Here is a 16470-nt window from a genome sequence, read left to right as displayed (position 1 = left end):
GTCCAACAATTTTAAAAACCATCAAACATATGTATAGATTAACACAAAATACAATCATACTTCCGTTTTTTCACAAAATACCCTCATAATTTTATTTTTTTCACAGAATACCATCGTACTTTCATTTTTTTTTTTCACAAAATACCCTCATAATTTTGTTTTTTCACAAAATAGCATAGTACTTTAATTTTTATCACAAAATACCCCCATAATTTTATTTTTTCACGTAATACCATCGCACTTCTGTTTTTTTCACAAAATACTCTCATAATTTCGTTTTTTTTTTTCAAAAAATCGCATAGTACACTCATTTTTTTTTCACAAATACCCTCATAATTTTATTTTTTTCACAAAATACCATCGTACTTTCGTTTTTTTTTTCACAAAATACCCTCATAATTTTGTTTTTTTCACAAAATAGCATAGTACTTTCATTTTTATCACAAAATACCCTCATAATTTTATTTTTTCACATAATACCATTTTACTTTCCGTTTTTTTCAAAAAATACCCTCATAATTTTGTTTTTTTTTCACAAAATCGCATAGTACATTCTTTTTTTTTTCTCACAAAATACCCTCATAATTTTATTTTTTTCACAAAATACCATCGTACTTTTTTTTTTCATGAAATACCCTCATAATTTTGTTTTTTCACAAAATAGCATAATACTTTCATTTTTTTTTTTACAAAATACCATCGTACTTTCATTGTGTTATCTCTACGTATACCAAAGCTATGTAAAAATGAATAATCATTATAAAATGTGTAGGCATCATCAGGTGTATCAAATACCTTTCCCAGTATACTTTCATCGTTAACTTCACCTTCGTCAAATTCAACGTTCATACCGATACTATTTATTTTTTCACTTTCATATGTTGCTTCCACATAATCATTTGTGTCAATATCTTCGGTTATATATGGTTCTATAGCTTGATTAGTTGCTTCGGCTTCACTCATTATGGCCTGCAAAAGACAACGATGCATATTTCCAAATAAAAGATTAACACCAAATTGTTTTATATTGAATATAATGGAAACATTATACATAAAAAAGACACAATAACAGCCAATGACAATGTCTAAAAACAATAATGTCACTTTTAAAATCCAGAAACAAATAAAGATTCATCAGGTAATAAAGAACACTGTAAACAATAATCTTGAATATTAAATTCTGAAAAAGTTTTAATAATCTTATCAATTCGTTTGTTGCTTTTTATCTTCAATTATTGATAACAAATCCAACTGTTTTTAGCATATGTCTTAAGCAAAAAAAAAAGATGCAGTTTTAGGACCTCACTCAGGAAAAAAAATAGGTGATGATTTCGATTCATTGTGAATTGCAACTGGTTCCAATTAATAATAAAAAATACAAATTTACTAATAAATACACTAAACAAACTATACAGTTGCGGACAACGAGCTTACTTGAAAGTGATTTGAACGGAAAAAACAGGGGATGATTTCGATTCCTTGTCAATTGCAATTTTTTTGATTTCGATTCTTTGTGAATTGTAGTTTTTTTTGAACTACCTGAATTTCGATTCCAGTATCTATCGATGTCAATTTTTTTTTCGTTCAAAATCTCAGTGAAGCAGAGTCGATCATAGAACAAAAGCAATTGACCATGAAATCGTTTTTTTAAGTCTTTTGTAAATTGAATTCTTCACGGTTTCTGTGATTTCCGATTACAATAACTTGTAATTCCGATTTCTTTGAAATCTTTTTTGTGATCGATGTCATTTTTTTTTCCTTCAAAATCTCAGGGATTATAAAGCAAGCCAATCATAGAACAAAAAAATTCACCAATTGAATTCGCCTGTGAATACGGAAACACGTATGGAAATTGATTTTTTTTTTTCAGAAAATTAAACCAATTAACAAAACTACGTAGTTTTGATAGTTTGGGTACCTAATCTTATATACCCTTAAGGGTATATTCACTTTTCCATATATATATATATATATATAGGTTTATGTTATTCTATTCAAAATAATTATTGTGTTATTGTATTCATAAATGTGGGCCAATCATTTTACTTATTTTAAGAAAGTGATTAATACATATTATTGAATTAAAAATAATCGAAAAATATCATCTAATTTAACTAGAAGGGCATTTTAGTCAATTAATATATATTTAATAAATGAAATTTGCATAATTTAAGAGATCATAGATTCTATTAATTTTAAAAATCCGATTTTACGAATTATAAAGTTTTTAATTCGGAAATTCTGACAGAATATGTTTGAGTATGTTCAAAAATAAAAAAATTCTAGAACCATAAGATAATAAAAATATTCTTGAACATATTTCTTGTAGAATAACAAATTCTCGAACCAGCAATTGAAGAATTAAAACAAACATTATATTAATTCTTATAGTATACATGTAACAATTGCTAAGAATTATCTTTATTGTTAAAGAATAAAACTAAAAAAAACTTTCAAATCGGGAAAAAAAATATCAAAATCTAACAAATACACTAATTTATTCTAAAAGAATAATGTTGCTAAAAGGCGTCGTTCAAATTTCGTGGTCCGTTCTGCTAGAATAATCCATTCTTTTTGGAAGATTGGTGGTCATTGTTCATCTTCATCCTATACAGTGTTCATCTTCAAGATTCTATTCTGACATAATCGAAATTCAAGATTCCATTCCAGTAGAATGTTGTATGTCTCATATGTACCCTTCCCCGCCAAGAAAACAAGAACATTCTTGTTCTTGATTTCATGTATACCTGCAAATGAGAAATACAACCACATCGAATTTTGTCAAGCAAAACAAACAATTTCCTGTAAAACATTAACCCTAAAAATCCTATCCATTTATCCATTTCTATTAAGAACAATCAAACCCAAAACCCATCAACACTCCACTGAATTTTTGTCAAAACAAAGGAAAGAAAAACAAAATCAAAGGAATATCCATGGCCACATTTGGTCTACTGCTACTCAAGTGACAAATCCCTCTAAATGTCTAGTCTTTCTATCAGAAAGATCACTTCTTTTCCTTTGGATAATCATAAATGAGTACGAATTATAATTACCAATTCAGAAAATAATTTGTAGAAATCATCGCTCATTAAAAAAAATCAACCCAGTTAGAAACAAGCTCAATACTATGCTGAGAAATCTTTGCCTCTGGATAATAAAAAATTAATAAAACACAAGAAGTTCTAATCAGAAAACACATACATCAGATAATCATAAAAAGTTATATAAGGCCCAAAACCATTGAATTGATAATGATTGAAGCTCGAGAATCACATCAAAACCAATGAATTGATAATGACTGAAGCTCGAGAATCAAATCAAAATCGGTGAGAGAGAGCGACAGTTGACAGAAGTGGAGATTTCAGAAGGAGAATAGAGAAATTAGGAAAATCATTGAATCGATAAACAAGACTAATTAATCGTTAGTTTCCCAACTCCAAAGCAACCCCTCGATTTCAGAATGAAAAGAAGAAAGAAAAAAAGAATCGAGAAGTTTTACCTGTTGTAGCCGATCCCACAACCAAATCCTTCTTCTTGCTTGACCTTTCATGCCTCGTCTTCCTCCTTGGATCGACACCACAGCTTCTGCTCTTTTCTCCATATCACAATCTCCTCTTTCTTTCTCCGCTTAAGCAAATACATGCCACAAAAGGATTTAGGGCTAGGTTGGTCTGTTAAGGCCGAAATTGCTAAATTGATTGGATTTTTTAGGGAGGATTGAGTTGAAAAGTACAGAGTAACCACGATTGTCCTAGGTTAGAGAAACAAAATCGAGAAGAAGGAAGATAGAAGGAAGGTGTTTGGGGCGGACGATGGTGGCGACGACTTTGTATCACTGGCTAGGCTTGTAATCGGTGGAGATTGAGTGACTCTAGATATAAACCTGGAGAAATTAGGTTAAAAGTCAATATCATGATTATAGGGATTATTATTGGAAGTATTAATCAAATTACTAAATTACCCTTATTTATTTATTTAATTATTTAATTTTTTATTTAATTTTGATTGACTCACATTTATGCATACAATAACACAATACTTATTTTAAACACCTGAACCTAGCTCGCTCTCTCTCTCTCTCTCTCTCTCTCTCTATATATATATATATATATATATATATATATATATATATATATATATATATATATATATATATATATATATATATGAGAAGAAGATACAAACGATTAATAAAACATTGAAAAACAAAAAAGATATATCTCATATTTTTGAATTCCGTAGAGATATTCATATACTTTCCAAGTTATCAAAGGATTGAAAAACCATTAAGGATTTTTTATTTTTTTCTTAATTCTTTTTATTTTATTCTTAGTTCATATATAAACATAAATTAATTTGGGATCATAAAACTTTTAATCCCGTTCGACACCGGTTCAATATGAAATTCGTTTGTTCATGTAAACAATTAATAAAGGAAAAGAAAATGCATGAGACTTACTTGATAATTCTCATTCTTGCCTGTCAATTTTGACCACCAATACATTTTTACTCTAAATCCATGATCGATTATAGATATAGATAATAAGTGACGACTGCAATTCAATTTTGGAAGTCGTTGGTGATGAAATTGTTGCAGGCCTATTCCGATGATGAAGGCCTATGTGCCAACTCTTAAGAGGGAGGACGAAGAAGAGTAATGGCGTTACGGCGATTATGGATAAATATGGTCAATCTCAAACAAAGTTACCAAGATTATAGGCTATAATTTTAAATTCAATTAATTGGTTTATAAGTCATTTACCAAATTATCTTTACTGATTTAATAAATTATTTAATTTTATATTTGAACCTTAACTGGTGTTGACTAAATGGGAATGTTAGTATTATATTTATGCAAGTGGTAATCTTGAAACCTCTTAGTTATGTGATTGTGTGGGTTTGTTTAGGGTGTTTGGCAGCGGTGTTGGGAGTTTTTAAACATACATAAAAAATTTGTGTTTTATATGTTTGTATTGTATATTTCTATAAAACTCAAATTCAAATTGTTATGTATCATCAATTGTTGTATACCATCACTACCCTTAATTGTATAGTGAATGCCCTACTCTATATATTAAGTGAAAATCCCAACATGATAACATATTTGATTTTCCAATTGCATTTTAATTAATTTTTGGCTGTTAAAAGAACGAAATTTAAGATATCGTAGACGTTGGAGATATGAGTTTGCTTGTGGCATATCCGTATATATGTCGGCCACATGAGTCGTGTCATGTATCCGATCAAATATTAACGTCAAAAGAAATCAGAATCTTTTTGGTCATCGCAGTTTCCAAGAGAATCAGCTTATCATCTAAGCACCAGCAAACCTATGGAACTCGATTCGACCAAATACGATTGACGGCTAGACACACTCTCGTGGCGGAGACACGTATCATACAATGCAACCATTCACCACACACGCGTCCAGACACCGCGATCGTCATCTCTCACGTTTGCTGTTCATCCATATCTTTAAAGCCCATGGTCTGCATCTACCGACCTTACCGTCCCTCTGTCAATTCAATAACGATTAGAATTAACAATCGAGAGTTGTCGATCAAGACGATGCATCTTGTGTTTCTTTGTCTTGTTCTAACGTCGCTGGTAACTGGAGCGACTTGGTCTCCTTCTCCACCTCCTCACCACCACCGCTTTGTCGTCGAATTCGATGAAGAACCCGACGGGAACACCAAAGTTTCGATTTCACAACACGACGACGTTGCCAGGATCGACGCCGGTGGCTTCGCAGCTGGGCCGAGAGAGCTCTTTGGCAAGTGCAGATATAAGCTTGCGAACGTAATCGAGAAGACGAAAAGCGTTGTTTCTGGTAAACGCGTTGATGTTTCAAGCAAGCTTCACAACTTCGAAGAGCAGGTGAAAGAAGTAACGGATGAAGTGGTGAAAGTTAGTGATCCTAAAGTCAAATTATCGGAAAAACTATCGGAAAAGTTTCAAGCAGTCGGAGAAAAGGCCAAGGATGTGGCTGGAATCGTGAAAAATGCTGTGGGGAAACCACTAGGCGTGTTTACCTCTGGGGATGGCACAAAAGGAACGCTTAAAGACTCGGTACTTAAAGTGGAACAATGGGATCTTGTTGATTCACCAAAGCGAATAGGGGAAGATATTGGAAGTAACGCTACCCGGAAAGTTGAAGAAGGGGTAGAAGAAGTGAAAGAAACTGTGAAAACTGTACAAGAAACTAGTTGGAATGATCTTCTAACAAGATCTACCAGTATGGCGACAGTTTTAATAGACAAGATACAATCAGTGATCAGTTGGTGTCACTTATTAGGGTTCTCGACAGCTTACGGGATGGGAGTGTGGGTTACGTTCTTTTCGAGCTCTGTTTTGGGCAAGTGTCTACCTAAACGACAGTACGGAATGGTCATAAATAAGTTGTACATGGTGTATTTCAAGGCAATGTCGTATTGTATCGGGGCAGCTCTTATCGGGTATCTGGTAAGCCTCGGGAGAAATTTGTTCTTTTTGTCCAACAAGATGGCGGTATTTCAAGGATTCAATCTCCTCTCTGCGCTTCTTATGAATTTGATCAATATGATGTTTTTGGAGCCTAGAGCAACAAAGGTAAGATGCATCGATTTTACAATATCTTATTTCTAGTTTCTTGATCCGTAGAAAGGTTATTCTAACGTGGGTTTTTTCTGGATTGGGTGTTTGAATAGATAAAGAAGATAAAGGAGGACAGTGGAACAAAAAGTACTATATCATCAGAGAAACTAAAGAAACTGAGCACATACTCATCGACGTTGAACTTCTCGACAATGGTGGTGCTCACATGGCACCTGGCATACATAGGTCAACTAGTTCAAGCTGGACACCCATGATCTATGGCTGCAAGAGAAGGCACTTGTTCTTCATTTGATCATCAGATCACCAGATCACTCTGGTCATCTTTGTTTCTTAATTTCCTTGTTTTGAGAGAGAGAGAGAGGGGGGGGGGGGGGGGGGGGGGGGGGGGGTTGTTAGTGCGAGGAGCTGATCAGGTTTTAAACGACTGATCATCTGGTTTCATACGTTCATCATATACACATTGATGACTATGTAGATTAAGTTTATGAGTTCGATATATAACATGTCGGGTTGGCTCATGTTGTCCTCAAGTATTTCCAACTATATATGATGAATTTGGTAACGATGTTTTAGTGTGTTCATTTTGGGCTTTATGTAGGCTAAAACAAGAACCCGGCAATTTTTATCCATTGTCCGTTGAAAAGTTGGGGACTTCATCTTCTAATTAATAGCAAAACGCCACCTTCTTATGAAAACCATTTATTGGATATAGTGTTGCGACATGGAAAATAGTACTACAACATCATGCACAAAGAAATAACTTGTTTAAACTCTTGTATTCGTTTTGAAAAAGCTAAGTTCTTCTATTAGGCTAAATGGGCTGTTCATCACCAGCCCCACATTTTGTCACATAGCTTCATCACCAATTCAATACACCTTAGAAAATGGTCATCACTAACAATATCATTTTTTCTTTTATATTTCTTTTTATCTTTTGTAACATTTATATTAAATAACAAACATAATAAATAAAAAATATTTTTTTTGTAACATTATATTAAATAAAAACAACCCACTAGACATTGAAAAAGGTTATCATTCCAGATCATTTATATTTTTATTTTTTTAATTTTAAAATATTAGATTAAATAAAAAAACATTATTATAAGTAATCATTTAGTCACTAAAAAATCAAATAAATATATTATTAACTTTTAAAATTAAATAAACAGAATTATGTATAGTTAAGGGTTTAATATAATTCAGATAAAAGTGAAAGGGTGTAATAAGATTAAGTTACAAAATTTTAGGAACCAAATTTGTAACTTCAATTAAAACATTTATAATATCCACCCGCTTTACTTCGTCTTTTTCACCCGATTTCTCTGTAATTTTTTTCCTTTTCTACTTCGATGGATTAAAATAAATCCAGCAAAATTAAGGGGCAAAAGATCGAAAAAAAAGCAAACCAATAGAAAGCTCCGTCTTCTTCCGTCTTCCCATCCACGCGACACCACGAACACCGACCCTTGGGGCGGTGTTCACGCGTCTTTGGTCGTGCCAACTATGCATCACGCGTCTTTTAAGACGCCCACTCCTGATAGCCTTACAATTTAGTGATGCCTTATATTTAGTGATGGCGGCCGTTAATAACACCATGCATTAAACTCATTAAATTTATTAGAATTTAAAAATTTAATGGATTGACGCATCAATTACTATATAATTTTACATTAATTTTCTTAAAATGCATTGAACTTTATTGAGTTCAAATATATATATATATATATATATATATATATATATATATATATATATATATATATATATATATATATAACTTTATATTAATTTTCTTACAATAAATTTATTAGAATTTAAGAATTTAATAGATTGACACATCAACTACTATATAATTTTACATTAATTTTCTTAAAATGCATTGAACTCTATTGAGTTCAAATATATATTTATATTAGTTTTCCTACAATGCATTGAACTCAATAGAATTGAATGTAATATATATTTAATGAGTTCAAATATATATTTATATATAATTTTATATTAATTTTCCTACAATGCATTGAACTCACTAGAGTTGAATAGAATATATATTTAATAAAGTAGTTAAAATGTTTCTTTCTTCCCAGTTCAATAGCCATTGAACTCCTTATTCATTAAATGTCAACATGACATCCTATAATTATAGAGTTTGATCCATTGAATGTCAATTAGACATGCCATCTCATTCAACTTTCCCATTAAACTATACATTGTATGCATTGTGTATGCTCTAAGAGCATCCTAAAGGTAGCTCAAATGGCTGTCGAAAAAACTTTCATTGAGGCTCTTAATGAACTTTTGTGTTGGAGAGTATTTTTCCAATGAATAGAGGCCTTCCGATTATACACATTACAATAGGGATGATACACATGATCGATCGAATGTGTTGCACTAAACATAGATATAAAGTCTATGTTAAATGTTAACACCGTGTGTTTATATATTGGGAGAGTGTTGCACTAAACATAGATATAAAGTCTATGTTAAATGTTAACACCGTGTTTATATATTGGGAGGTTAAACATAAATATATGTTATATATATCTTAATATCTTCTGGCAATTTTATATATCGGAAGGTTTGTCCGATCGTTAAAACTGACCGGAAATCATGAAATAGAAAAGACGAAAGATCTTTCGTGAAACTATTTATATATTGAGAGCCGAACAATTTGAGTTAGGACCAAAACAATTTTATTATACTGATGAAGTGAATGTCAATTTCATTATGCTTTGAGTGTTGATGTTGTGTTGTGTTGACCAACATGTAAGCAACATTGATGAGATAAAGTTATTTTTTATAACCAAAACCCAAACCGATTCTACATATTCTGGTTCTAACGCTTCCAGTTCCGGTACAAATTTCTGGTTTTAAATCTCATCCCTACTACACTTCCCACATATGGGACACTACCCATTTATATTTTACAATATTTACAATATATATCCTAAGAAAGGAACTATTTATCCGGACACATATGGGCTCCCCCAAATCCTCTCACCAGAATCCAATGCATGAGATTCCATAGCCTATAAGTCAAATATACTCCATATGCCATTTATGTATTCCATAGCCTATAAGTCAAATATACTCCATATGCCATTTATGTATCATACTCTATAGACCAAAATAAACATGGATTGTACACCTTACATGACAGAAATAACTGATATTTAAAATTCGTGTAATTCGTGTGTGTTAAGATAATGCTATAAAAAAATGATAAATCAAACGATCTGAATGACTCATTTCAAACATGTTCCAACATACATCATCATGCGAGGATAAATCGCAAAAAACTGGTAATATCTTAAACGTATGAGGGTTTGAATGCATGTATGCTAGAAAAAGAGAACCGGAAATAACCACTTCCTCTAAAGTCTAAATCCATCCCAAAGTCTATCACAGAGACTAAAACACAGCAACATTTTAGGAGTTTCTGTTTTTCAATGGTTGGCCTCCTTTATTGTTCAACCACCATTATCTCAGTTCACATCATATAATTGTATTGTTGCTTGGTTAGCATCAGCCTTTCAAAAAAGTAAACTAAATTAAATGATTCATTAATTGAAAACCTATGATACGTTTTAGACTTTTAGTATGGTCACGACTCTAATCAGTCACCTTTCAGTCCTTCTTGATCCAAACTAGTACACGTCTCATTATGCTATATATATCAAAATTGATGTACCACCCCACCTGTCTACATGTCGCTAGCTCCAAAATCGAAATAACCTGAACCGTAAGTAATTTATTGAATAGTACCAAGTGAATTAAAGGAACCAGAAGATAGACAAGTGGTGTCAAAACCTGATCGAGACCAAATAAAGCGTCTCAATGCGAGAACTGGTTCATATCAAAATTATAAGTGAGGTGGATTGATCGCACATCCCTACCAAACAGCCGACATGTTATCCATCTTCTTCTTCTTCAAATCAGAACCTGCTAATTTCGATTCCCTGTCACACAGTCAATCCGTTGAATTTCAACCTCCGGCTTCTTATTTCGATATATAGTTCTAAGAGCCCTCCTCTACTGCCTCCCTCGTGAACTCTCTTACGCACTTAAGCCCAAGATAACTTTTGGTTGAAGACTTTTCATTTCTATTGAATCGATAAAAAAAACAAAAACAAAAAAACAAAAAAAAAAACAAAAAGAATATTTCCATGTTTTAGTTACATTAAAACCCAATATGCATGGCAAGTGACAAAAACGTGTGTTAGATAAAAAGGGCAACTTATCACTATTGTCGTGAGGTTTATCACAAAATAATCTTTAAAATATTATGTTTCGAATTTCGAAACAGCCACATATTTCATCTTATTTACAAAAGAAATTGTTCTCGTTTGGTCCTTTTAAGTTTTACGGTAGAACCACTACAAAATTATGAAATATTTCTTATTTACAAAAATAAAAAGAAAAAACTATCGTTTTGTTTTTTTCTAAGTTTTGCAATTGTATATGGGTCTAATGTGAAATTGTTTTTGTTCATATTTATTGGTATTGTTCTTATAATTTAAAAGCGCAAAATGGTGTTTATGAAAAGATGGAAATAGAGATGTAAACCAGGCAGAACCGGACCAGAACCAAAAGAACCGAAAACTAAAAATAATGAATTAGAGGAACCGACCGATCAAATACCACTAAGTAACTGGTTCTAGTTCAATTGTATTAGGAAGTGTGTTATCTACGAAGGTGTTCGGTACTGGAACCGAAAACCAAAAATGATGAATTGGAGGAACTGGGAACCAGACCAAATACCACTAATCGGTTCCAACCGGATCCTGGTTCTAGTTCAATAATTCGGTTCCCATTCTGGTTCAATTTTTCAGTTAAAAAACTCATTCCTAGATGGAACTATGCTTAAATGTCTATTGTTGTTTCTTACTAAGGATTTAAGGAAGTTTTTGGTAACATCCGACACGACTTAAGTCCAATCATATTATCATGTTGTGATTTACTATCATTTCTTGAATTGGGCTTTGTTGGATTTTGTATTATGATTTTCTATCATCATTCATTATGTGAGTGAAAAGATTTCTAATATATGTAAGCATTCATTGGAAGTTGTATTTCTACCTTCCATAGTAGAATGTTTTATCTTGGGATGAGCATATGGACTGGGGAACCAGCCAAAACCGAAATCAACACCAGAACCCGATGGAACCGGTCTGGACGGTACCGGGACGTTATTTTTGTGGATTTTTGGAACCGGAAACCGGTAGGAACCAGAACCGATATAATCGGAACTGTTAGAACCGGCAAAAATTAACCGGAACCGTACGGTGCTATTTTTGCAAGGACCGGTTCCAACATTTGAAGACACGACAAGAACCGCTAAGAACCGGGAACCGGTAGAACTGCCGGGCCGGTTCGGTTCTTGATTTTGACCGAAGCCGGTTCCCGGGTTGGGTCCGGTTCCGGCCGGTTCGGTCCTTTTGCTCATCCCTAGTTGTATCATCTACCTATGCATACATAAAAATAACATCCACATAATCAAATTAAATATCATATAAACCTATTTAATACGGAGTTCGGATTTAGGGGGCAACGACTTAAACAATATTTGTTATTTATTGATCAAAAGAAAAATAAATAAATTACAAGACTTTATTTATTAACTTATATCAAATAGTTTATTTAATAAAGCTAATAAATTAGGGTGTAAAAAACCAACTCGACTTTGATCCTAATTAATACTAGTAGAGTTGTTCACTAATTTGATAAAACCGAATTGTCTAATTGGACAATTTGGATTGAATTATTTGGTTCGGATAATTTTGGATTGGTTTTCAACAAAATCGAATTACTATTATTTTGGATTTCAGATTCGTTTTGGTTTATAAAATAAGAACCGAATAGTCCAAAAAAACTGAATAAATATTTATTATTTATTTATTTATAATATATATCTATAGTTATTTATTATTTTTGTAATTTATTTTTTCAAATAGGTTCAAAACATTTCATCCGATAAAAAAACATTAATATGCATTTTCTCTCAAAAGTTTTTTATCTATAAAATATTTAACTATAATATATCTTCTTATTAGTTGTTTATAAATTTCAAATTACAATTAAATAATTTGTTTTCTTTTATTGTGTAAATTTGGATAATATTATAATTATATGTAATTTTAAAATGTTTTGGTTTTTGAAAACCAATTTATAAAAACCGATCCAACCGAATTGTAATCGGATCAGATTTGAATTTAGTTTGGACTATTCGGATCCATGTTTTGAAAATCTAAATCAATTTGGATTCACTTGATTGGATCGGATCAAACGAGAATGGTTAAAATGACAGTTCTTGCTCATTGGGAGGTACCAAATAAATGACTACCTGAATCAGGATTTTGAGCATAAAGATTCCACTAACCTGTAAAAAGTGGGCCTAACCCTTGGGGATGTGGTAATACATCTAAGAAATTATTCCATCGAACGTACTCCCCTCTAGATGCAGGAATAGCGAATGAGGCATGGAAGGGAGCCACTACAAAGAGGTTTCGGGAGTTACGAAGGAAACTTAAAGCTCATATTGGTCATGGGTTGAGAACGAGAATGGAAATCTATGAGATCAAATCTCCCGTTGAATCCATTCAAACGAACACCCTTAAATACTAGTCCTAGAGAATGGAGGTGTATAACAAGACCAATTTTTTATAAATCTGAAAAAAAAACGATATATTTATTTTTTGTTTTTTTTTAAATCGAACAATTTTATCCAATATGGTGGTCGGTAAATAATCTCTTATATTTTTCTCCTATTTATCTTCCTATCATATCAAATGTTGACATGTGTCACATTTAATGAAATTGATTTAATTTTAGTTCACTTGTCACTATCTAATGTGGGTAGGAAGATAGTAAGAATAAAATGTAGGAAGAATTTTAATTTCTCTTTCAAAAAATTGGGTTATCGTAATTTTTCAACTAATTTTAACCTGTTGAAAAACCAGATTTTTATCCAGTTAAAAATGATTTTTATCGAAATATACTAATATTTTAAAATCAAATATAATAAAATGTCTTTTTGGTTAGAATAAATTTGAATATTAAATAATAATAATAATAATAATAATAATAATAATATAGGTTTATAGAATCTGGTTTTTAACTGGTTAAACCATGTCCAAAACCAGTTGTCCAAAACTCCAAATCCTATGAAAAAATCATATCAAACTCATTTAGATTTTAGCCAAAAACCAAATATTCGATCCGATAGGAATCGTTTTTTAAGCGGGTTTTGCTTAAAACATGTTGGTGATTTTGTTTCACTAATTGTATTTAAGTGTAATGGTTGACTTGTTGACCAAAATCAATCTTGATGAATATTAAACAAGTAAGGAATGTACGAAGTGCACACTTGTTTAAGTTTATTCAAGATTAAAAATAGACTGTTATTTAGAGGTGAAACCCCTGAACGAACAGGGGTCTGGGGGCAACGCCCCTGGGAGCAGGGTCTAAGGGGCAACAGCCCCTGGTAGGGTCCAAGGGGTGGGTCCTTGGCGGGGTCCAAGTGAGTTATGTTGCTATATAAAAAGTACATTAGAAATTTGAATTTTGGAAATTAACCCAATTTTTGACTTTGTTTTGACCCTTATAGAAAGAACCCGGATTAGTAACAGTTTTCAGACATCAAACTGTTTTTTGTGACAGTTTTCAGACATACAACTGTCTGGTGACAGTTTTCTGATGAAAAGTGTACTTAACTAATTTTTTGTCTTCATTTGATGGTACGCACAAAATTCATAACAACTAGATTTTCTATTATTGCTCTCAATTTCTGAGTCTTATCCGATTAAAGATTGGGAGTACCACCAAAATACTTTAATCTGAAAGTGATACCACAATTCTCAAAATTTCCAAACCCTTCTATAACCCAAATTTCTAACAAAACCTACTTTTGTGTACCTCAATCCGAATAGAATTAGGCTCGAACTCAACTCATTTAAATTGTTTCGGTTCAAGCTCGAGCTCTATTTGTTTTGAGTTTTACAAATAAAACTTGAACTTGACGTATAAATAGTTTGAGTCTTAGGTTTGGCTCGGGCTAGACTTGTTTATCAAGCAAGCCTAAATAGGCTAAAGTTTGACTTGACTTGAGACCAACTTCTGGGTAGATCTAATACTAATAAAATTTAAACTAGATATTTAATGAGCTAAAATTTTAACTTTGGGCATAAGATAATATACTTTCAAAATACAATAAAGATCATCGACCTAGATTATAAGCTAGTTTATTCTTCCTACCAATGACAGAGTCCCTTGAGTGATAATAAAATCTTTGTTCAATTTATTTGTTAAATATGAAAGTTTGAAAATATATAAGGTATTTAAAGAGAGATGTCTAAGAAATTAAGTCGTGTATCGAAATATGTATTAATGATACGGAAAACATACTTAAGAATTATTTGTATCAGAATTCCTTACAAAATTCATTTATATATATTTTCAAACTATCATATTTAATATATAAATTGAACAAAGACTTTATTATCACTCAAGCTGATACGTGCACATAAGCCTATGTTTCCTTTGATGTAGTTCTATCATTCGTATTATTGGTTTTTATTGCTCTTAAGCAATGTAGGTTCTCATAGGACCCTAAAGTATACCATTTATAAGCGACGTACAATCTCCATAGAAAGGAAGTGTATCGTTTAGAATATATATATATATATATATATATATATATATATATATATATATAGAGAGAGAGAGAGAGAGAGAGAGAGAGAGAGTGTGAGGTTTAATAGAGAACCATAATTACCAAGGAACCAAAGAACCAATCTTTTTTTCAACTTTTATAACTTAATTTTTATTAAAAAAAAAAAAACTAAAAATACAGAAATTCATAACTTTTTATTCTTTTTCCAATGAATATAAAATATGAATTTTTTTTACGTCAAATTCACAATGTGAATGTTCGAAAATTCACAACGTGAATCCGGATTCACACGGTGAATCCGAAAAATATTTTTGACATTCACAATGTTAAAATATATGAATTTAGATATTTTTAGATTATTTTTTCGATAAAGAATATACTCTAGAAATTGAAAAAAAAAATTGGTTCCTTGAAGAACCCATAATTATGGTTTTCTATTGAATTTATATATATATATATATATATATATATATATATATATATATATATATATATATATATATATATATATATATATATATATATATATATATATATATATATATATATATATATATATATATATATATATATATATATATATATATATATATACCATTATCTTCTGTTTTCGTTCATGATAAGATATTAAATAAAAGCTAGAGTAAATTATCTAAATGTATCAAAATTACATTTTTGGTCCCTAGTTTTTACTTTATATTTAAAACGTTTTTATGGTGTGATTTTATAGACATGAAAAATACTATATTAACTTTATCTATGTATCTTTTTATTTAGTATTTATTTATTTATTATTAATATATTAAAAAAATTTATTTAACAAAATATGTAGCCACATCACCCCACGGCACCACCGTCACCATTTATATACTACCACCACCACCACCATTTTCATCGACCACCACCACCTCAGGAAAAAAAACTCATTGAAACCTGGAAAAAGACCATCGATGTTCAAATCAAAAGCTGAATATGAAATCTTAAACCTGAAATTGAAATCTAAAACCTAAAACTAAAATATAAAATGTCATGAAATTGAAATCTAATCCTAAACCCAAATCGAAACCATATTCTGAAACTTAAAACCTAACACTATACCGCAAATCTATTCTGAAATCAAGCCACATAGTGTTGTATGCAAGACAAAGAAATCAAACTTGAAACTCAAAGCGTTAAAATGAAACCATCAAACACAAATC

At 31.3% G+C, this 16470-nt stretch overlaps 1 protein-coding gene and 1 long non-coding RNA gene across 2 annotated transcripts; one reads left to right on the top strand and one right to left on the bottom strand.

Moving 5' to 3' along the window:
• The first annotated feature begins 5169 nt into the window (after positions 1–5169).
• Positions 5170–6979, top strand: LOC111913515 (uncharacterized). Its single transcript, XM_023909214.2, has 2 exons — positions 5170–6591; positions 6690–6979. The coding sequence occupies exons 1-2, from the start codon at positions 5185–5187 to the stop codon at positions 6849–6851; spliced, it is 1569 nt and encodes a 522-aa protein (XP_023764982.1). The 5' UTR covers positions 5170–5184; the 3' UTR covers positions 6852–6979.
• A 2844-nt stretch (positions 6980–9823) lies between these two features.
• Positions 9824–10894, bottom strand: LOC111913514 (uncharacterized). Its single transcript, XR_002857541.3, has 2 exons — positions 10411–10894; positions 9824–10335 (listed from the first exon to the last, which is right to left on the bottom strand). It is a non-coding gene; the product is annotated as an uncharacterized LOC111913514 (long non-coding RNA).
• Between the last annotated feature and the right edge of the window lie 5576 nt (positions 10895–16470).

This window comes from Lactuca sativa, chromosome 1 (assembly GCF_002870075.4).
Source record: "Lactuca sativa cultivar Salinas chromosome 1, Lsat_Salinas_v11, whole genome shotgun sequence".
NCBI classification, from domain to species: Eukaryota; Viridiplantae; Streptophyta; class Magnoliopsida; order Asterales; family Asteraceae; genus Lactuca; species Lactuca sativa.
This window is presented reverse-complemented; position numbering and strand designations above follow the sequence as displayed.

Bases quoted from the DNA above. Each gene is read 5' to 3' on its own strand.
- LOC111913515 (XM_023909214.2), top strand. From the start codon at position 5,185: ATGAGTTTGCTTGTGGCATATCCGTATATATGTCGGCCACATGAGTCG. The intron at 6,592-6,689 runs GTAAGATGCATC...GTGTTTGAATAG, and splicing joins TGGAGCCTAGAGCAACAAAG to ATAAAGAAGATAAAGGAGGA.